Below are 23771 nucleotides of genomic sequence, written 5' to 3'. Positions count from 1 at the left end.
TATAGGGTTGGAAAAGTCGTTTTTGTAAATTTGCAAATCTTTGTAAAATACTTGTGAAATTCGTGCAACTAGTTTAATTAACCTGATTGCAGTCAAATTACTATTAAACTAGGGGATAACTAAATATTTTAATAGGGCAAAGAACTAATTATGAAAACACCAATTTTGTTATTTTGGGCAGATGTTAGGATAGGTTTTCAATTCAGAATTAAAATAAAAACGTGTTCTCATTTTCAAAGGCTGAATGAGGGTAAATCTGGACTTTATAATAATCTCAAGGATTTGAATTTGAATTTTAAACCATGTTCTATACAATGTCGCTTCCCTCGCCTTGATGGATTATTGACCATCTGAGAGGGGGGGGGGGGGGTAGGGAAGTCAATAAAAGTTGTCGATAATTATATGCATAAATAGCTTCAAAGTTTTATATAATTTTCCACCCTGTCGTTAAAGATTTTAGAACCTTTTTTTAAAGAAAATCAATAGAACTGAGACTTCAAATAAAGGTTCTTGTTGAACTACTAAGTATTTTTTTTCTATTTTAGCTAGGTCTTAACATTCATTAAGAATAAGATAATAAGAACCATAACATAAGTTAGTATTAAGGCACAAAAACATTATGGATTGACAAAGGACAAAGTGAATTATAAAGCAAATGTTCATTGGTGACAAAATAAGAGGGAAAGAAAAGAAAGAATGACTATCAGACCGTCAGACAAAGTAAGTTGTATACTAGATGCTCTTTGAAAAGGGGTAAATTAACAGACATCTATCTTTACAATCTATCTTAAATAGTAACCAAGAAATTTACATTTACTCCATAGCGTTACAGACTGACGGATGGACAGGCAAAGTTAATTAAAGAGTAGGTTAGTTACTAAAAATCAGGATATTTAAAGTTTTGTCTGTGTTTCATAATTTTAATTGACCTAATTGATTCGCGTTGAAATTTTGGCACACACGTGTTTAGCATTGAAATGCATTTTCAATTCTTTTTTGGTGGTTGGTTTAGCAGGGCTCGGCAACTGCGCATTATCCACGTTTAGCTTGAAACCATCACAGGACAAAATGGTTTATTCACAGAAAAGTACAACAACAGTACAGCGTTTACTAAGATCTTAATCCGCAGATATATAGATATCATACTACTTTTTATTTAAACTAGCGGCTTCGCCCCTAGCCTCTAGGGGCTTTATTTCTGAAGGTTCAGGGGAGAATTTTAAAAATTTTGTTTACATATTTTTAGATATTTTTTGTATTTTATAACATTTTATTACTCTTTATATCTATAATACAAAGTAGAACGATGTCTGTCTGTCCGTCTGTCCGTCTGAAGCTTAAGATCTCGGTAACCACTGAACCGATCGGATTCTACTCTTCAGGGTATATACCTATTGGTCCTGCGGTGGTTTTAAGCTATTTTCTTTTACGAATTTTACGAAATTTACGAAATTTACGAATTTTACGAAATTTACGAATTTTACGAATTTTACGAATTTTGCGAATTTAATCACAAAATGTTTTCCTGCTGGGTAGGTGCGAAAATTTGTGATCCGTTCTGCTGGGTAAGTAATAGAAGATGTAATTATACCTCTTGGGGCAAAGCCCCTAGAGGCCAGGGGCGAAGCCACTAGTCATTTTATAACTCTTTATAACATTTTATAACTCTTTATAACTTTTTATATTGATTTATATTATTTAAAACCTTTGAAATTTTTCTTTTTTTTATTGTTTTTTAAAATTTCTTTGCCATTAGTCTTTTTAGGGCTTCTCCCCACAGGAGAAGGAAGTTTTCACAATCTTTTTGAATTTGATAAAACAAAGTTTAAAAGAAGAAAATAAATTTAAAAAGAAGAAAAATAATTGAAAAAATAAAGAAAATATAAAAAAGTATAAAAAAATATAAAAATTAATAAAAATATATAAAAATATATAAAAACATAAAAAAACATTAAAATTAGAAAAAAATATGAAAATTTTTTTTTTTGGGGGGGGGAAATTTTCATTTTTTGGGGGGTTGGGGGTGTCCCACCCCCCAAGAAAATAGCTTAAAACCACCACAGGACCAATAGGTATATACCCTGAAGAGTAGAATCCAATCAGTTCAGTGGTTACCGAGATCTTAAGCTTCAGACGGACAGATGGACGGACGGACGGACAGACATCAAGCTACTTTGTATTATAGATAATCAGCTAGATGTTTAAATATTTTTCCAATATAGCAGTGAAATTTAAACTTGCAGTTTAGGTTTGGCTGCCGAGCCCTGGATTATAGAGCCTCATAATTACGGGAGGGGGGATAATTAATCTACAGAAAACTTTTATGCTTCATACCATTACACCTCCATTTAAAAATGATCGTTTCTTTAATTATGATTATTTTAAGTGAATATTGAAGAGAAATAGTTCTTTTTTAAATAAAAAATCCCTATCTACACTGCGTGCATATCTTTAATGCTTAAACCCGTTGAATTGTACATACAATAAAATTTTATGAGATAAACAGATAGGCCATTTATCAGTAGCTCAGTTACCCTACATATTAGAACTGTACATATGTCTGTTAGTCAAAATAGCAATCAAGAAATATAAATTCTTTACAATCTTAAAATGTAAACAAGGATGACAACATCAAAAAAGGGTAAAATATTCGGATCTATTGCAGCTCACGGTAAAATATTGCTGGTAACGAATATTGCTACAAATCTATGAATTTTAAAAGCTGCTAGCTGCCAAACGGCTGAACGTACAGATCATACCCGCACACCATTTTAAGCGGTATAAGAAGGCCTACAAATAATCTGGAATAGCCGAGATCCAATGATGCACAGGGAAAGCTTTACTGAAGAAAAAACGCGTAAAATAGTCCTTTTTCGCGCATTTCTCTGCACTGCGAGATAATTATGCATTATTGATTTATGGCTATTCCAGATTATTTTACCGTGAACTGCAGTAGATCCAAATATTCTACTGATACTCCAAACTAAAGAACATAAAAAAAAACTGGATGAATGAATAATAAATTATGTCCATGTTAGCAACCTAAATTGACGACTGATTTCCCATTTATAGTATTCACGTATATTCTACATAAATTTTATTTTTAGGAAATAGAAGCGGCTATGCAAGCAGTCTCAAGAGTTGAAGATCCTTCAGAATCTATGCCACAGGTGAAATACAACTTTGCTTTTGTTTTGTTTTAGGTCTAATCTAAAGAATAAGCGTATCTTAGTCGGTTTTCATTGATTAGAAATCCATATAAAAAAAAGTAGAATGTTTATGTACTTAAATTCTAGAGAGCCCGTTTTTCCGTCCTATTCTCTTAGATATTTTAATTATGTTTATAAAATCATTATATTACAGTAACTGGATTACTTGTTTACCGAAGTATCTCATTAACCGCTGAACCGATATGGTTCTCCTTTACAGTGTAGATAGGTCCTGGAAAGGTTTATTTTTTTGGGGAGGGTTGTGGTACTTAAGATAAAGCACCTCTGAAACAAATTACCCCCCCCCGCAAAAAAATAGCGTAACCGCTATTATTATTATAAGTAAATTAAAACATTAAAGCCCAGTTCACAAACAACTTTCAGAAGTCGACTGATTTATTCTGTAGGTCAACCTAAACAAGTACAACTAACAAATGCCTCTATAAAATCAGTCAACCTAAAGCTTCTTTAGGTCGACCTAAAATTTCCAGAGGTCGACCTATGTCTTTTGTGAACTAGGCATAAGTTTTTTTAAAAGTAGCTATTGAAAGAATAGTAATAATGATTTTGTTTTGGTTAGGCTCAGAGCAAAGATGACCTAAAAGAAGAGATTATAATAGCTGATGATGAAGGACCCCCCCCTCTACCTGCCAAGGTAAGGTATCACAAAATCCTAAATTTTGTTACAGTTTGTTTCTTGTAATTTTTTGTGTTAAAATTCTTCTCATTTGTTTCAAATGGTTTCACATTTGGTTTTCTAACATTTTTTAGAATTTCTTTTAAATCAGATTGAATAAGATTTATTATACTTGGGTGTACATAAATAAATAAAATTTCAACTAGAAATTAATTTTAATTCTAAATAATTATATTTTTTATATTCAAATAAAATGTATATCTTAAATGGAAATTCTTATCCCAAATTGCAAATCATTAAGTATGCAGAAATGAATATTTACACATTGTTTTCATACAGGCCATAGAGAAAATATCTGTTGCGTCATTAAACATTAACCGCCTTTTTGTTAGGATTATTTACCCGAGCCAGACGAAATTATGCCGACATCTACAGAAGAAACAAAGTAAGTTTTTTCACTAAACTTAAGACTCGCATTTTTTTGTGTTGAGCCTTTTTAGTTTGGCGCATTTTTGAGTTACGATTTAGTTTTTTGAGTGGGTTGGTTTTAATTGTTTGTTTGTTTTGATAATTTAAATTAAAAGACAGTAGGGAAAATAAAATAATTTTGCTCTATTAATTAATAAAATATTCCTCTCAAACTTGTATAGGATAATTAATAAATAATTAAATCTAAATAAATAAAATTCTTATTAAAAATCAAATATTCCTTTACAAGTTAGAAAGGAGAATAGTTATTTATCGCATCGTATTATAGACAGTTTTCCGCGGAAAGAAGGAAAAAGTAAGGAATTTATTCCAGTTTTATTTTTTTGTGTAAAACTGTTCATAATTCGATACGATACATGTTTTTTTTCTGTATTGTTTAGAACCAGCTTTAATCCAAAGCAATTTAATCGAATTCGGATAATAAATGTTAATAATTTAAAGGATTTTGAAATGGTGATGGTAAAAAATAAATCATAACAGAAATCCACAAATCTGTCCCTCTACCCCCCCCCCCCCCCCCCCCTTCTATAAAAAAAATGCAAGTCTTCTTATTGGTTTGAGAAGGGTTTATTAGAAAAATATCTTGATTTACACCCCCCCCCCAAACAAAAAAAAAAATCCCCGTTTTTAATTAACCATATTAACAAATTAACCCAACAATATTAACAACCATTTCAGCAGCTGCGACGTTTCTTCCACTAGCTTTAACGCTAACGATCCGTTCCTGACGGCGGCTAGAGCCGTTTCATCGTCATCAGATGAACAGCTGCCGCCAGCTGCTGATAACGATGCAGAAGACGCGACTGCGGAACCTGAAGGCGGGGATGATTCAGTGAAGACAGAAATGACTGGTGGTGAAATAGGCATGGCCTCCAGTACTTATGTCAATATTGATTCGTCTCAGGAAAGTTTTCAACCAATAAGATGCTTGCTAAGCAGGGATCTGTAGGGATAAGACAATGGACGATAAATTGATATATATCTTAAGTATGTTAATCAAAATCACCTCTATTTTATTTGGGGGAATTATGTGCTTACTGCTGCATAGTTTGTACTACTGAAAAGACAAAATATGGGAGATTATGTAAATAAAAATGTTTAAGACCAGTTAAAATCCCAGTCCAATGCCACCTCCACCTCTGATAAGTAGGGACAAAAATGTCAATAAGAAGCTCAGCAACAACAAGTTAGAAATATTCTCTACAAATTACAAATAACAAAGATTCATTTATTTTGTTATCAAAAAAATTTTATTCTAGAAAATAGTAGAACATATTACAATTGCTTGCACGTGTGATTATGTGATTGTGAGCAGGTAATCTTAAGAAGTGGATTAAAGACATACACATGAATAAACTCTAGAAAAGCTTCAAACTAAAAATTTAAAAACCATTGATTGATAACTAAAACTGCCACAGGATAACTTGGATGATTTTTCAAACAAGGATGACACTGAGGACAATTTTGAACATTCTGCAAGAGATAACTTTGAAGATGCAACTAAAGATAACTTGGAAAGTGCTACCAAAGATACTTTTGATGATTACTTATCAGAAACCAAAGAAGTAGTCGATTTAGAAATTGGGTCAGATAAGCAAGAAGATTCTATAGATGATAGGAAAGAAATTACTGAATCTGTCAAAGATTCTTTGTTTGATTTTAAGGATAACTTAGTTGATATTAAAGATACTCTTACTCATGCAAAACAATCTTTAATTGACACAACCGAGCCAGATGATAAACCTGTTGATGCTCTTAAATTGTCAGAAGATGTACCAGTTAAAGGAGGTGTGGATTCTTTAGTTGACTTTTTAGACTCATCTACTGATGCTAGTAATGAAAAGTTGATACAAGAAGATGCTAAAAGTTTGGATAAACCATTTGAAATTAATGATTCTTCAAATGTACCAGATTCCTCAAATAAAAGGTATTTTAGCATAATCATTCTTTATATTTCAAAATAAGCTGTTTATTATGTTTTTGGTGTTTTTTTACTAACTTTTAATGAACTAACAAAACTAATCTAATATTTTGAGGTATGCTAATAGATTATCAATGTCTAATGAACAAACCCTAGATTTATTGTAGCTGCAAAACTCAAATAATCCTAAAATATTATTTCAGTTATCTCGACGAATTTTCTGACCCTTCGAAGGAAGCCAGTCCCCAACCCCCCACACCCCACAGTTATCTAGATGACTTTTCTGCAGAGCCCTCCAAGGAGCCCAGTCCTGCCCCACAATCTAGCTCCCCTAATCTTTTAGACGATTTTAACCCCTCTCCCTCCACACTTGTCAAATCAGCTGATTCAACCAAAAATGATTTCGATGATTTTCTGTCAGACCGACAAACAGCTGACAGAACAAAATCAGCTGATATCAGCCAGTCAGCTGATTTTATGAGGAAATCAGCTGAGTCTGATGTAGAAGTAGTAGGAGGTATGTATTCTTTTATTTTAATTTCAAATATTCGAAGCTACTCATTAAATAAGAACATTTTTCTCAGTGTATCAAATAAGTGTTGCAAAAGATCTCTTAAATGACATGTATGATGAGGTTTTTTATCTTGGATAGGTTTTAGGATATTTTTTGGGTGCTAGGTATATGTTGCTTGAAAAACAATTTGCTATTCATTTTCAAAATTGTTAGGTATTGAGGACGCAATGAATGATGAAGATGATGTGATGGACATGAATAGACATCCAGTGATTGACTTGGATAGACACGAAAAGAAAGATGATGGAAAGCTTTATGCACCTGACTCAAGTTCAGATGAAGAATTAGGTAAATTTTAGTTTTATTCCAAATAGATGAGTGGGGGAGGGGGGAGGTATACCCCCCCAAAAAAAAAAATTTGTCAAAGAAAATCAAATCTTAAAGGGGGAACAAAATTGTGCCGTTGCAGTCCTCCACATAACCCCCATAAATTTTTCTGAGTTTTCAACAATTTTTAGAGTTACAAAATTGCTCTAAATTTGCAATTTCTAACACAAATTTGATACTTTTATAAATTATTAAGCTATTTCTCAAAAATAGTTTTTGCTTGTTATTGCTTCAATATCTATAAATACAATTATCCTTTGATTTAGAAGCTGAATACGCCAACAGAGAGGTTAACCTGGAGGAGAGTGAAAGCGAGGAAGAAAATGGCGGCTACGAGTTTACGCGCGGAAATCAACAACAACAAGAAAATGGCGCCAAAAAAGGATTTGAAACACAGCGCGGCATTTCACTCGGCCTTGATGACTCCTCGCCAGGTAGAATTTATTTAATCAGTTAAATATCTCAAAATTATAGATATAAATAAGCTTTAATCTTAATAAAAATTACTTTTTAAGCTTTCTGCATAAGCTTATTTTATTTTATTTTTTCAGAGGAGGGGCCTGCTGAGCATTTGAGTAGTGAGGACTCCTCCCCCACTACGCATTCAGGTTATTTCATTCTGCAATTCATGTATGATGCTACAGCTCCCAAGACCTAAAGTTAATACGTTTATTCTACTAAACCAGCTTATAATGCCAATAAAGAATGGCTTCATATTGGCCTACCATACATCAATTAAAATATATATTGCAGCCTATCGTTAGTCGTTTGTATTTTATGACGTCATGTTTAGGTTTAAAACTTGGCGGTTAATCTTATTATGATAGGGACAAAGTAAAATTGTCTAAACTTTTCTACAGAAGAGATAATTTTGTTTCTCAGTACATATAGTCAGAACCCCCCCCCCCCCCCACCCCCCACCCCTTTCTCATAACAAACAGGTTTATAATAAGTGGGTCAATCTTAAATCATAATAAAGACAAAGTAACCTTGTCCATACTTTTTAAAAATAATGTTAATTTACAGAAGGGGTTATTTTGTTTACCATCAATCAGAACCTCCCTCCTTCTAATAACCAAAGAATTATTAAAGCAGTATTAAAAAAAGAATAATATTGATTTAGCTGATGATGAGCTGAGAACATCAGTAGTAGCTGCTGGTGCTAATAATCTTCTGGTTAATAATCCTCCACAGGTTGGCTCAGGTAAGTTTGAACATTGTCGGTTCAACATACATTTTAAAATGAAAATGACAATAACCATAAAGGGAAATTCTCAACAAATGAGATAGCGAATATTAACAATTGTATAGTGACAGCACAGCAAAAAACATTATGAATTATTAGAACACTAGCGGCTTCGCACCTAGCCTCTAGGGGCTGTGCCACAAGAGGTTTGATCAACCTATTTTGGTGTTATTTAAATTTGAAAAGAAAATTAATTATTTTTTTTTGGGGGGGGGGGGATATTTTTAAAATTTTTGGGGGGGGTTGGGGGTGTCCCACCCCTCAAGAAAATAGCTTAAAACCATCATAGGATCAGTAGGTATATTCCCTGAAGAGTAGAGCCCAATTGGTTCAGCAGTTACTGAGATCTTAAGCTTCAGAGAGACATCTTACTACTTTGTATTATAGATGAAGCATAAAAAACATTTAATGTCAATCTGTTTCCATTTTTTATTATTTGCCTTAACATAGGATACTTTATGCTTAAGGACCTACATACAGACTTAATTAAAGAAATCTTTCACTTGAAACATTATATCTAATCTTCATATAAATTATCCTTCCAGAAATCAAATTAATAGGGCAATAGATTTATACAAATATTTTTGTTACTTTGATATTAACAAAGCATTTGATTTCTACGTTTAAACAAGGATGACAACATCCATAAAAGCGAAGCTCTGAAACGGTAGGACAAACGGACATTAACACTTGTATAATGTCATAACTGAATAATCAGAATTCGAATGTATAAGAGTAAAAGCAAAATTGTAAGCAAATTTGTTGAAAGACTGCTTGATACAGGATAATGTTTATGGACATACTTACATTTTTAGGACTTGATTATAGAGTTGCTTCGGTTATAATATTGTACTTTGTTGTCCCAGAAATCAGTATACCAAAAATCAGACCAATCGGATAATTAGGTCACATACAAATTTGTTGTTAAAATTGTTAAAAAAAATCAATATATTTTAAATGGACGTACGGACATTCTGGTAATGATTATAGAGTTGCTACGCTTTCTAACTCATACCTAACTTCTAAAGGAATCACTATGCAAAGTTTGAAATCGATAGGACAATTCTAACATGCCTAAATTAACGAAAAAGCTATCCGTCATGGACGGACCGACCCTAATTATATAAAAGCTTCGCTTCAAAAAAAAATTTAATATGAAAATGGAAATAGAATACGTGGATATTGTGTGTCCCTAATCTATGTATGGGTATCGTCGGATGGCTCATACCAACCCCTCAACGTGACAGGGAGAGCTTATACAGAAAAAGCTATAGAGTTGCTTTGCTTTTTTAATTTCATAAGAATTTTACAGCGGATATGGAGAAAGTTAAAAAACAAGAAAGTTTATTGGTAAAAAATTTATAATATTGTCAAAGAATTTGAAAACTACATGGTAAAATGACATACAAACTTATTCATAACTCAATTAGCTATTTAAAACTCATTTTCTTTCAATAAACATTAAACTGTTATACATAATTTTGGTCATTTATCTTTATATTCTTTATATAGAAAAATTAAACCCCAACGTCCCCCCCCCCCCTCCTTTTTGTCAATTTATTTAGAAAATACTGGGGGTATGGGAGGGTGGGATGTTAAGTACCTCCAACAATGTACTTTCCATGATTGCAAACTCAACTTTTTAGGCTTTGTGGAGAAAGATATGGAGCTTGAAAAGAGTGGAGCTGATGGTGCTAAAGCTGCTCTACTAGGTATATATATTTATAGATAGATAGATAGATATAGAGACAGAAAGGTAGACTGACAGACAGACATGTAGTCATACAAACAGATAGACAGTTTGTCAAAAATAAAAACTGAAAAAAAGACAGACTGACAGACAGGTAACAAAATGGCTGATAGGCAGACAGGTAGACAGAAGGACTGATAGACAGACAGACAGAAATGTAGAAAACAGACAGATAGATAGATCGTGAGATATAGTCTTATTGGGACAGACTTACAATCAAAGAAGAGTTTTACACAACTAATAAACATATGTAGAAACAGACAAGTTTACATTTAATAAAACAGTTAGACAGACAGATAAAGACAGACAGACAAATTGTATTATATAAATAAATGCTATGTATAAAAACAAACACATTGACAGATTAACGATCAACGGGAGAAAAAATTCAGATAATCAAATTAAAACTAATATTTTAATGGATTTATTATTCCTTGGATCTTACACCAGATTATCATGTACTCTAATGAAGTGAAACTCTTAGCTAGTTAAAATCACGATACTCCCATTCACCCCCGTTTCCCTCCCTTCCTACTGGATGAACTAAGTGACCAATAAATGATGTCCATGTTAGCAACCTAAATTGACGACAATATTTCCCCTGTCATAATATCCACATACATTCTATATCCATTAATATTTCAGGAGCCGAGGGTCTAAAAGCCGCTCTTACCGCCACAGATAATTCTACAACATCTACGCATTCGAACTCAGAAATTGATGGTAAGTTAATTTGCTTTGCAATTTCCGTCGATCAAAAATAAGAATTTCTTTGGATTATTGGTCTAAATATATGAGGGATCTTACTAAACATGAAAAAAACAGACATCTTACTACTTTAGTTTGTTTTGTAATGACAAAATTATGAGGAAACATAGTTTTATTCCCTAGTAGTTTTTAAATCTGACAAGTAGTGACAAAACCTTGTCTAATCTGAGTTTTGACAGGTTTTCCTCAGGTTTTAATCTGCCCGCCCCTCATCAATCAACTCTGACATTTGATTACATTTCGTCAGATTGTAATCTGACGAAACCTGTGTTTTTGCGCAAAAAGGTACTAAAACTCAGATTACTCAGGATTTGCCGCCAAATTTTTAATCTGTCAAGGGGGATTTCAGATTATAATCTGACGAATCTGACTCAATGTGAGCAAAGTTCAGGTGATTAAGATCGTAATCTGTGATTAAATTGACCCTCAAAATTTGCCCAGTTAATCCCTTATCTGACATTTGATGACAAACAGTCATACTCTAACCTGACATTTGATGACAAACAGTCATACTCTAACCTGACATTTGATGACAAACAGTCACACTCTAATCTGACAATTGATGACAAACAGTCATACTCTAATCTGACATTTGATGACAAACAGTCATACTCTAATCTGACATTTGATGACAAATGGTCATACTCCTAACTGACTTTTAGTGACAAATAGTCATACTCTAATCTGACATTTGATGACAAACAGTCATACTCTAATCTGACATTTGATGACATACAGTCATACTCTAATCTGATATTTGATGACAAATGGTCATACTCCTAACTGACTTTTGATGACAAACAGTCATACTCTAATCTGACATTTGATGACAAACAGTCATACTCTAATCTGACATTTGATGACAAACAGTCATACTCCTAACTGACTTTAAGTGACAAACAGTCATACTCTAATCTGACATTTGATGACAAACAGTCATACTCTAATCTGACAATTGATGACAAACAGTCATACTCTAATCTGACATTTGATGATAAACAGTCATACTCTAATCTGACATTTGATGACAAACAGTCTTACTCTAATCTGACATTTGATGACAAACAGTCATACTCTAATCTGACATTTGATGACAAATGGTCATACTCCTAACTGACTTTTAGTGTCAAATAGTCATACTCTAATCTGACATTTGATGACAAACAGTCATACTCTAATCTGACATTTGATGACAAACAGTCATACTCAAGTCTGACATTTGATGACAAATGGTCATACTCCTAACTGACTTTTAGTGACAAATAGTCATACTCTAATCTGACATTTGATGACAAACAGTCATACTCAAGTCTGACTTTTGAAGAAAAACAGTCATACTCTTACCTGACTTTTGATGACAAACAGTCATACTCTAATCTGACTTTTGAAGAAAAACAGTCATACTCTAATCTGACATTTGATGACAAACAGTCATACTCTAATCTGACATTTGATGACAAACAGTCATACTCTAACCTGACTTTTAGTTACAAACAGTCATACTCTAAACTGACTTTTAGTGACAAATAGTCATACTCTAATCTGACATTTGATGACAAACAGTCATACTCAAGTCTGACTTTTGAAGAAAAACAGTCATACTCTTACCTGACTTTTGATGACAAACAGTCATACTCTAATCTGACTTTTGAAGAAAAGCAGTCATACTCTAATCTGACATTTGATGACAAACAGTCATGCTCTAATCTGACATTTGATGACAAACAGTCATACTCTAACCTGACTTTTAGTTACAAACAGTCATACTCTAAATTGACTTTTAGTGACAAATAGTCATACTCTAAACTGACATTTATCAGATTATTAAAAGACAGGTTAGAATATGACAGTTTGTCATTAAAATTCATACTCTAATCTGACTCATAATGATAAAAAGTCATACTCTTTATAAAAATAATGAAAGCAATAAATTCTACAAAATACAGTATTAATTACACAATATATATAACAACTATATAATCAAGTGATGGTATTCTTCAGAAAATTCTGGTTGTTCTAGTTGTGCAAATGGGTCAACAGAAGTAACTTTCATAAAAGATTTTTTTATGGGACAATCTTTTAATTAAGTTATTCTATTGAAAATTTTCAAAACTGTCTCTTTCTTGGTTTCTTATTTCTTAGTTTGTGTGTTAACTGCATCAAAAATAGTTCATCAATAATTCAAAAATGAGTTTTAATGTAGTTTTATGATTTTCAAAATCACTTCAACAACAGACCAAAAAATTATCAACAACCTGACATTGAAGTGATTCTAAAATTTTGTAGTAAATTATTTTTTGGCAATAGAAAAACTAATCAGAAATGATTACATATCATCAAATAATATCTAATGGGATGGTTGCATGAAGTGCATTTAAAAGGTTTGATGGCAAGCATAAGTTACAAAAATACCTTCTAACATGTATAATTTTGTATTAAAATGAATAACAATCAATTAGGCACCACCAAAATTCTGCTTTTGTGAAAACAGGACAATACTATTGAACATAAAAAATATGCAGTTCACAAAATTCAAGTTTAAATGCAATACACCTTTGATGCAAAATATGAGGGAAAATTAAATACTATCAATTAGATATCTGTGAATATTAGCTAATATTAACTAAAAAATTTATTAAACTAAATAATAATAATATATCAGAAAATAGAAAACAAACCAACACAGATAACACAATTTTTTTGTTTGTTTTTGTAAATGTAGAAAAGATTAAGATTTACATAGTGCTATATTTTGAAGTAGTTTCTATACACAGTGCCTTCAAAGGTGCTTTGACTTTAGTGTCAGAACCTAAATTGGGACATAGTGCATTTCATAACCCTATGTTAGGTAACTTCATTTCACTTTTCAATAAAATCTAAAATGCAGCGGTTTTTGAGAAAATTAGATTTAAAAATTTCAAGTTCAATTTTCACCCACTAGGAGTTACCGCATAATCATGACTAGAAAAGCAAAGATTATTTATTTAAAATTTTGAACAACTTTGCTTTTATAAATTCAGTCATAAAACCTCTCTATATATGATTTATTTAAGGCTGAATTTCCGTGACCTTAGCAAAGCAATTGATAAAAATGGCCATTAATTAACTCAATTCAGGAGTGGTTTTATGAAGAACTTTATAAAAGCAAAGTTGTTCAAAATTTTAAATAAATAATCTTTGCTTTTCTTGTCATGATTATGCGGTAACTCCTAGTGGGTGAAAATTGAACTTGAAATTTTCAAATCTAATTTTCTCAAAAACGGCTGCATTTTAGATTTTATTGAAAAGTGAAATGAAGTTACCTAACCTAGGGTAATGAAATGCACTATGTCCCAATTTAGGTTCTGACACTAAAGTCAAAGCACCTTCGAAGTCACTGTGTATATCTTTTTAATGCACTCCACCCCCCCCCCCCCCTTATCATTTTTTGTCTCTCATTTTGAATGTTAGATTTACAAAGTTACTTTTCAAATTGCACTAACATCGAAACACAGTAACATTGAAAATAAGCTTACCAAAACCTTTTTTAAAGGCCTGAGTAGTTATACTCTGAAGTGTACTGCTAACTTTAATTGTACATAAAATTAATATTTTTTATGACAATTTTTAAAACTTTTAGTCTGAATGTTCATTTTTTATGTCCCTATGACTGTCTCATGTCTGCCTATATAAGTATGTCTTTATATCTGCCTGTCCAACATATCTGTCCCTCTGACTGTCTTATGTCCGCCTATATATGTCTGCCTTTCTGTCAGTCTGTACATCTGTCTAAATATATGAATGTCACTCTGTCTGTCCTTCTGTCAATGGTCTGGTTGCCTATCAATCTGTCTTTCAACTTCTTTAAATCTGTCTCTCTACCTGTTTGTCTGTCCATATGTCTATCTATCTGTTTTTCTGTCCATATGTCTGTATATCTTTCTGTCCATCTATATCTGTCTGTCTGTCTTGTTTTTCTTTATTTATAACTTTTTTAAATTGAAATTTTTTTATACTTTCAGTCTGTATGTTCACTTTTTCTGTCCCTTTTTCTGTCTCTACATCTGTCTGTTTGTTCATATGTCTGTCTGTCTGACCATACGTATGTCAATCTGTCTGTCTGTCTTACCAACTATCTGACCATATGGATGTCAGTCAGTCTGTTCATCTTACCAGCTATCTGACCATATGCATGTCAGTCAGTCTGTTTGTCTTACCATCTGTCTGACCATATATGTAAGTCTGTCTATTTCTTCATATGTCTGACTGTCTGTCTTAAAACCTGTTTGTCTATTTGATTATCCTTTTGTATGGCTGTCTGTCTATTTGTGGATCTATCTGTCCATTTGATTATCTGTCTGTCTGTTTAAAAGTTCTCTGTCTATCTATGTGTCTGTCTGTCTGTAATTCTGTAAGTAAGTCTGTCTGTCTGTTTGCATATATGTCTGTCCATTTGTCTGTTTGTTTGTCTCTCCATCTGTCTACTTTTCCTGGTGTCCATCTTTTTTGGATTTCTATTCTTGTTTTCTGTATGAATTAAATTTTTTTGTTTCACTAGGAACCAGGATCAGACAATAGATGATAAAGGGAGGAATAGGTTGAGCTAAAAATCTGTAAAGGTGAGAGTTTTAAGGCATAAAAATAGTAGTAAAAAAACGAACATATTAACTAAATATATGTATTTCTTATTGAAAAGAACTATAGACAATTTTTTTTTAAGTTAACATAAATTTTTATTAATCTACTACAGTTTTTTACATAAAAATTCTCACAACCATTAAAGATTTTTAGCACAACCTACTCTTCCCTTCGTGTAAACACCTCAGTTACAACTGAACAATAACCCCCTTTCATAGGTTAGTATTGTAGCAAATAGGTTTTGATACTGTTTGGATTTTAAAACCCAATCAATATTTTAAAAATATCCAAAGATTTTAAGCCAACAAATTAAATATAATGTGGACAGAGAAAAAAAACATTAATATTTAGGGAGAGAGAAGATATTTGACTGAAAATTACATTTTTACACTAGGATGTGCAACGAAGGATCCCAAAAACTGCCTAACTGATATGGTTCCACTTTGCAGTGAATAGTTTTAGGTCTAGGGAAGAATTTTAAATATTTGGGAGGAGAGTATCTCCCAACTTTAAATAAAAGACCCCCCCCCCCCCTAAAAAAGAAGAATATTTTAGAGTCTTCTAGGGGCATAGTTACTAGTTCTAATATTAAAGTAAAAGGATCTCTAACTATGTATCTTTTAGTCTGTTTGTTAAAGTGTAGATTCTCAGAGGTCCTGGAAGTGTTTATAACTAATTTGGGGGAAGGTACCAACACCATCCCAAGAGAAATGCCCATCTAAAAAAATAACTCCTACCCCCCTGAATTTTTTTTAAAACTTTAACTAAAAGTGGTAGGGTTGACTTTCCGCTGGCCTCTAATGGCATAGCTGCTAGTATATTGTTATTGCAGAAAGACAGAATAATTTAATTAGTATTGATCCAATACTTTATCCTTTGATTTTATGACTTTTAAATGTATTTTTTTCAGGGATAAGACAATGGCCGAAAAATTGAAGCACATAAATCCCTAATGATGATACATAAAATTACCCCTTCTGTAGATTATAATTAGTGGTAAAAACATTAGGACATTCCAATTACTAATTAATAAAAGTCTCCAAAGTTGTTGTGCCAATGAATGAGAAAACGTTATCAAAAACCTTTGTAATAAACAGTTAAATGTCCCCTCCTACCCTTGTATGCATCTCATAAAGTTTTGACAGGAATTCAAGGGATAGGTCAATGACAATACATTTATTTATTTCTCAAATGATGATAAACAAGATAAACTACCGAATGAATAAGAATGAATTTATTGGTTAAAAAGTTTTAAATGTACAGGTTTAGAAAAAAAACATCCAAATTCAAGTGTTTAAACCAATGCAACATTTCAACCCTACTTTAGAATAAAATTATTGGTTAAAAAATTTAGACTCTGCTAGTTAAGAAAGAAAAAAATTCAAGTGTCTGAGTCAACAAAAATAACTTTGGATACCAGCATAATTTTTAGCCCTATGTCCCCTCCCTCCTTGTCACAACAGTATCAAAATTTCATAGCACAATTTCTATTCGTTTCCTCAATACTTTTATTAAACTTTGATTAGTCAAGTAATATACTAGCAGTGTCCAAATGTTTTAACCAATAACTATATAATATAGAAGGGGTATATTAATGTATCATCCATTGTCCTATCCCTTAATACATATATTTACAGATGACCTCGTATAAAAAAAGGTCACTTTAAATGTTTAGAAGTTTCTTGAAAATAGGTTGATTCTAAGCTGTGAGGAATTATTTATAGTATTAATTATAGACAGTTTACCAAGGATATTTGTTTAGCTTCGCTTCTACAAGTAAGAGCATCCTTTAAAACTCAGCCCCTCCCCTTTTTTTAAAATTATAAAATCTTTTTTTCCCCTGAACATTAAAAAAGGACTTTTTTTCTTATTTTTGTTGTGTGTGTTTTATAAAACTTATCATTTATGTATGGACATGCATACCCCAATTCTATTGAAGCTTCGTTTTTAACGAGAAAACAAGGATGGTAACATACAAAAAGCGAAGCTTCAAAGTGACAGGACAAACGAACATTACCACTTGTAGAGATCTAGAATAAAATTGAATGTAGATCCATAGGATTATACTATGGACGGCTGAACAAACCCCAATTATACAAAAGCTTTGCTTTAAAAAAAACAGTAATAATAGCCAGGGATCTAAAGGGATAAGACAATGGTACATAAATTGATGTATATCACCAATGATGATACACAAAATTACCCCTTCTGTAGATTAGAATTACAATTAGATTACAATAAAAATCTATAAAAGTCCCCAAAGCTGTTAAGTTAAGGAAAAAAACGTTATTGTTAAACGTTGGGGATTAGCACAATGTCCCCTCCCTCACTAAATAGTAGAGCATCTTTGCATTAATAAAAATTTTATAAAGGAAGCTTTTCTGTAATTCAGGACCGTGCGTCCAAACTTCCATAATGGATAGCTCTTTAGGTTAGTTTAGTCATGATATAATTGTCCTATCGATTTAAACTTTTCTCCTTACGATTTCAATGATTAATGTCGTCGACTATATAGCTCTTAAAATGATACTCTTGGCTGACATATTATCGACAATCTATTTGCTAGGGATATTAGAGATTCAATTTAAATTCCTTTTCCACAAACTAAATATTATTACTTTATGTTTATCCAGGGATCATAGGGGATAAGACAATGGACGGTATATTATGATATTAGAGGGAAATTTAGACTGTCAATTACACAAATAATCAAAGTTTTAAAATGACGTTTATCTATTCGTTGGATAAAAACTTTAGGTACTTTTATTTGATTTTGATTGGTTAGTTCTTTAAAAGCTTCAAATGTTTCAACTAAAAGTTAATCTTCAGAAATGGTAATTTTGTTTATCAATTAATTGTGTTCGTCTTATCCCTTAAGATCCCTGACAAAGTTACCCCTTCTGTAGATTAAAATTATTGATAGAAAATATTTTTCTTGTTAAATGCGTACTTTGCTCTTAGTTTGATTATATATGTTTTAGGTATATGCATATTAAGAAACAAACTTATTTTCTTCTCTTTCAATTACTTTAAACTATAAAATATACCAGCAGTTGCGCCCCTAACATTTAGGAGCTAGGGAAGGGAATAAAATTGTATAAAACCATCGCAGGACTAATATAAAGCTCTCCAAAAATAGATAACTCGATGGGTTAATAGCCCTAGAAGTCTTAAGCTACGGATAAAAAAAAGCATTACTTCTTTATATAATAGGTTACGTCCCCAAAAGGGGGAGGGTGTAGTCCCAAATAGGACCTATGAGAAGCTACACTTTAAAGGAAAATCATATCAGTGAAGTGGTTTGGGAGATCCTTCGGTACACTAAGACAGACACATAGACATCTTGTTACCTTTACATGACATAATCAAACTTGTTAATAATATATATTCTTATTGCAAGTTTAAATTTTAGTTTTTAGAATGTTTGTCTCTGCAGAAATAATTACAATAAATGCTTTTTGTCAAATGGTCACAAATAATGTGAAAACCTAGTCTAATATTAAAACAGCTAATTATAACAAAACTTGTTATTAAAACATAATCAAAAATACTTAACTTAGATTATGGTTATTAATATGGGAGCTGACACATTTACTGCATGATATGATATGATTTATTAGCAGTAAATTACAGATTAATTTAACAAATAATTTAATACATTTTAAATTACATCAATTTTTATAGATATATTTATTTACATTGACATAATTAGGGTAACTGTACTACAGGGCCTTTAAAGTCAATCTTGACTGTCCTTCGGCCCAATTTTCATTTAAGTTTTTTTTTCTTATATATTTACAAGTTTCACAAATGATATAAAATAATACTAGCTATTTACAGGGTATGGCATTTAAGTAGCTTACTGGTTGCGATATTTAAATTATATTTAGGTTTTTCCACAGGGATAACACTTTCTCTCCCTGCATTGAAATGTTTTGTACTTTGATATACACTTATTTTTTACATATTTTTTAACAGCTTTGGATGAATTTAATGATCTTAGCTCACCTGCCCAACTATTCCAAATTTTCGGGATTTTTACTGAAGGGAAAGTTTCATATATTTTATAATTTGGCTTCTCTACTCTAAGACATTTTGATCTAGTATTTTGCAATGGTGTTAGAAAATTAAGCATACATTGGGGAAGTTTGTTTTCTAAATATTTAGAGACAAATTCAACTACATTTGCATCCCTTAGGTCAAAAATGTTAAGAATATCTAGTTTTCCCATCAGGGGCTCGGCATGCACATTGTACTTAGCATTTAAAACATTCCTTACAGCTTTCTTCTGTAGGTTATGAATTTTTGTGATATGCTCATCCTTTGCCGCACCCCAAACAATTAAGCCATACTCTATGTGGGGCTTAGCAAGGCTGTTGTAAATTGTTTTTAAAGTAGTGGTTGGAAAGAGCTTTTTTGTTTGGGATAGGGCATAGACTGAGCTTGCTATTTTATTTTCTACATAGTTTATATGTTTGTCCCACTTTAGTTCATCATCTATAAGAACACCAACAAACTTGAAAAATTTAGTATTACAATCTCTGCCAATTCTTTCAATTTTTTCCCCTCCTATTTTCAATGTGCATAACTCTGGATCAAATAGCTTTTTATGTGGGCGAAAAATCATATATTTAGTTTTTGATACATTCAAGGCTAGTTTATTTGCTCTAAACCAATTTTTTGCTTTATCGAGTTCTAAATTAGAATCTGCAATTAAATCATTTAAGTTGTTGTTTGATTTGCTAAATGTAGTATCATCAGCAAATAAATTTGTTAAAAAAGATGTTGCATTTGGTAAATCATTTATGTATAGAATGAATAAGAGGGGGCCTAAAATACTTCCCTGTGGAACCCCCGTTTGAATGATTTTTTTAGCTGAATTTACACCATTGATTGTAACAAACTGTTGTCGTCCTATTAAATAGTTTTCAAACCATTTCAAGGTATTTTTAAAACCATAGTGTTCAAGTTTGTTTAAAAGAATTTTTATATTTAGGACATCAAAGGCTTTTGAAAGATCTAGGAAAATGTTTATTGTGTATTCAGGGTTCTTTTTATTTAGATTTTCATAGATATGCTTAAGTAAATTTAATAAAGGCTGTGTTGTGTTATGATTAGGACAAAACCCATATTGATATTTATACAGGATATTACAATCTGATAAAAATTTGATCATTTGTAATGCAACAACTTTTTCTAAAATTTTGCTAAATGCTGAAAGAATAGAAATTGGACGATAATTAGTAAACTTATTTTTTTCCCCTGCTTTAAAAATAGGTACTACACGAGCAATTTTGTAATTTTGTGGTATGAATCCTGTTTTTAATGATAAATTAAATAGGTATACTAACGGATCAATAATTTCATTTATAACTTCTTTGATAAGAAAGATTGAGATGTTATCCTCCCCACAACTCTTTTTGCTTTTAAGTTTATTTAGAGCATACAACAAGTTCTTTTTAGTTACAATACCAAAATTGAAATTAGTATCATTTTTCTCCCCAAGAAAACTGTGAAAATTGGATTGAGAATTTGGTATATTTTCTGCAATTTTAGACCCAATACTTGAAAAAAAGTCGTTGAAACCATCAGCTATTGACTTTGCCCCTGAATATGATTTTATGTCATCATAAAAAATGTTAGGTAAACTTTCCTTATGCTTTCTTCCATTTATAACTGAGTTTATAAGAGTCCAAGTTTTCTTAATATCATTTGATAATTCTAGAAATTTATTGTGATAATAATCTTTTTTTGCCTTCCTTAGTTTATTTTGGTAAAGCCGATTTAAGTCCCTCCAATCATTAAAATTAGTTTCATTAGGGTATTTGATGCGTTTTTTAAATAACTTATCTTTTTGTCTTCTGATAGAAAGTAGTTCTTGTGTCATCCATGGATTTTGGGGGTGTTTTTTTCGATTTTTTCTTCTGTTACAGAAGGGAAAACTTTCATTAAATTCCTTTTCTATTTTTTTCTGGAATGACTCAAAAGCTACTTCCGGCCTAATTTCATTCATAACGCTGTCCCAATTTGATTTTGCTAATTTTTCTTTAAAAATATTGATATTTTTCTTAGACATACTTCTGACTTTATCTTCACTTATATCACCCCTTTCTTCCTTCCCCTCACATGTGTGTGCTAAAAAGACAGGTAAATGGTCTGTAATATGTTCTAGTATTAACCCACTTTGAAAATTTAAATTTTGTTTGTTAGAAAATATATTGTCAATACAAGTGGATGTGTTTTCACTTATTCTTGATGGTAAAGTTATAGTAGGCATAAAGGAATGGGTAAGCATCAATGATAAAAACCTATTTGTAGGGGCATGATTTAGATGTGATAAAACATTAATGTTGAAATCTCCAGAAATTAATATTTCCTCTGCATTTTTAAATTCCTTACAGTCAAGCTTTTTGAGAATAAGTTCTAAGTCTTGTAGAAAGATATCAATGTTACTATTTGGTGGGCGATAAATGTTTCCTATTATCTTATATCTGCCGTTTTGTGTAAATACTTTAATAAACATGCTCTCAAGAAAACCTTCTTTAAAGAGATTTAAATCCCTTAACTCCTGAAAATTAAGTCCCTCCCTTATTAAGAATCCGACACCGCCCCCTTTTTTCCCCTCCCTCCCCTTGTATACTATAGTTTGATAGTTATGAATTTTAACATCCTGTTTATTATTTATAGCCCATAATTCTTGAAGTGAAATAACAGAGAATTTAAATTTTTCATTTGCTATATTTTTTAAAAGACTTTCTAGGCTTTTACAATTTTTCTTAAGACTTCTTATATTATATGATAACAAGGAGCAAATTTCTGTCTTTTCCTTATACAGATCATTAAATTCTTCCAAGCTGAAGTAAGAACATTTAAAAAGATTTTCATCTACAAAATTATCAATCATTTTCAATATGAGACCTGTAAGCTAAGTTTAATGCCACGAGAATAGAAAAAAATACGAGAGTCATGCTCCAGTTGGTAATGTGCAAGGATATATATACAGGCAAAATATTTCACATGACAGGGATGTGTTAATTTTTAAGTTAAGATGTTTTAACAATGCTGATAAAATTTGAGAATAGGAAAGTTATAAATTGTATATAATTTAATAATGAAATTTGGATCTTTTGTAACTATGAAGTAATATAGATAGCAATCTTTTTTAAAATTCTGATAATTCACATAAAGTCCTAATTTTTATTATAATTGTCCTTTTTGATTTTTTGAATTAATAAGTCTACCTCACTTTCAGTCATGGTCACTTTACTGTCATCATCTCCGAACTGCTTAGTGATGGGTTCCCAGCCGCCGTCCCGCTTGACCTGCATGCAGATGGTCCCGTTCTGGTCTGAGCTGAATGCGTTAATGTCTCCATTTCTCTTGAGCTTCTTCAGATGTTGTATAAGCATACTCCTTCGCTTTGTCAGGTGAAAGCAGATGAAAAAGTTGGGAAGTTTGATATTTGCCTTTTCTTCTTTTGATTTTGCATTTCGCTTTTCTTCTCCTTTAAGCCCACCTTTCTTAACAGACTTGACCAGCTTGCTGTAGGCACTATCATTGCAGCGGTTGTTGAATTTAATCAGAATAGAACCCGGCCCTTTCAGTCTGTGGCAGGCTGCTAAGTCGCTGTCTGGAATTTCGATGCCATAATGCTCTAGGATAAGTTCCTTGGAATGCTCTTGGATGGTTTTATTTTCTTTTTTCAGGGTCTCGTCCGATTTGATTATTGTATGTAGATTTTTAGTTGGGATGTCTGGACTGTGCAAGATAAAGTTGCTTTTCAGGTTTCTTTGCCAGAGAATACCATTATCATCTTTCAGGCCTCTTATTTGTTGCTTTGTGTCTTCTCGTTCGTCTGAGTGAAAGTCCTTCTCACGCTGCTCAAAGATGGTTTCAAAGGCACAAATAATTCCTTCAAAAGCTTGGTTGCCATTACTTATTTCTTTTTTCAGACCAAATTTTAGAAGAATATTTGACAGTCTGGTTAATTGATCTTCACTAATAGTTATTTTTTGGGCTGGCATTTTTGCTGTCACTTGAAAATATTTCGCTGTATATAAGTTTAACCTTTAGCACATATGTTGTAATTTAACCTTTAATCCAGGTGTTCACTGCTCAGCGGTCAAACTATAAAATGCAGATAATCTAAACTAACCTTTATATTTTATTTGTTTAGGGATGGTAATAAATCTGCTTACGGGATAAGACAATAGACGATATATTGATTTACATA

At 31.8% G+C, this 23771-nt stretch overlaps 1 protein-coding gene across 2 annotated transcripts in view; it reads left to right on the top strand.

Annotated features, from left to right (window-relative positions):
* The window catches only part of LOC145328990 (uncharacterized), a 68464-nt gene that overhangs the window by 15521 nt on the left and 29172 nt on the right, over positions 1–23771 (top strand). For both annotated transcript variants that reach the window (XM_080172982.1, XM_080172983.1), the window contains exons 4-13: positions 3108–3170; positions 3790–3864; positions 4239–4291; positions 6460–6773; positions 6984–7118; positions 7424–7591; positions 7709–7765; positions 8281–8361; positions 10050–10115; positions 10799–10876. In XM_080172982.1, the coding sequence (XP_080029108.1) occupies positions 3108–3170; positions 3790–3864; positions 4239–4291; positions 6460–6773; positions 6984–7118; positions 7424–7591; positions 7709–7765; positions 8281–8361; positions 10050–10115; positions 10799–10876 (1090 nt within the window). The remainder of the gene's footprint in view (positions 1–3107; positions 3171–3789; positions 3865–4238; positions 4292–6459; positions 6774–6983; positions 7119–7423; positions 7592–7708; positions 7766–8280; positions 8362–10049; positions 10116–10798; positions 10877–23771) is intronic.

Source organism: Acartia tonsa, chromosome 9, assembly GCF_053477335.1.
Source record: "Acartia tonsa isolate MP-2025a chromosome 9, ASM5347733v1, whole genome shotgun sequence".
Taxonomy (NCBI): Eukaryota; Metazoa; Arthropoda; class Copepoda; order Calanoida; family Acartiidae; genus Acartia; species Acartia tonsa.
The sequence above is the reverse complement of the archived record's forward strand: the minus strand, read 5'-3'. Positions and strand labels throughout refer to the sequence as shown.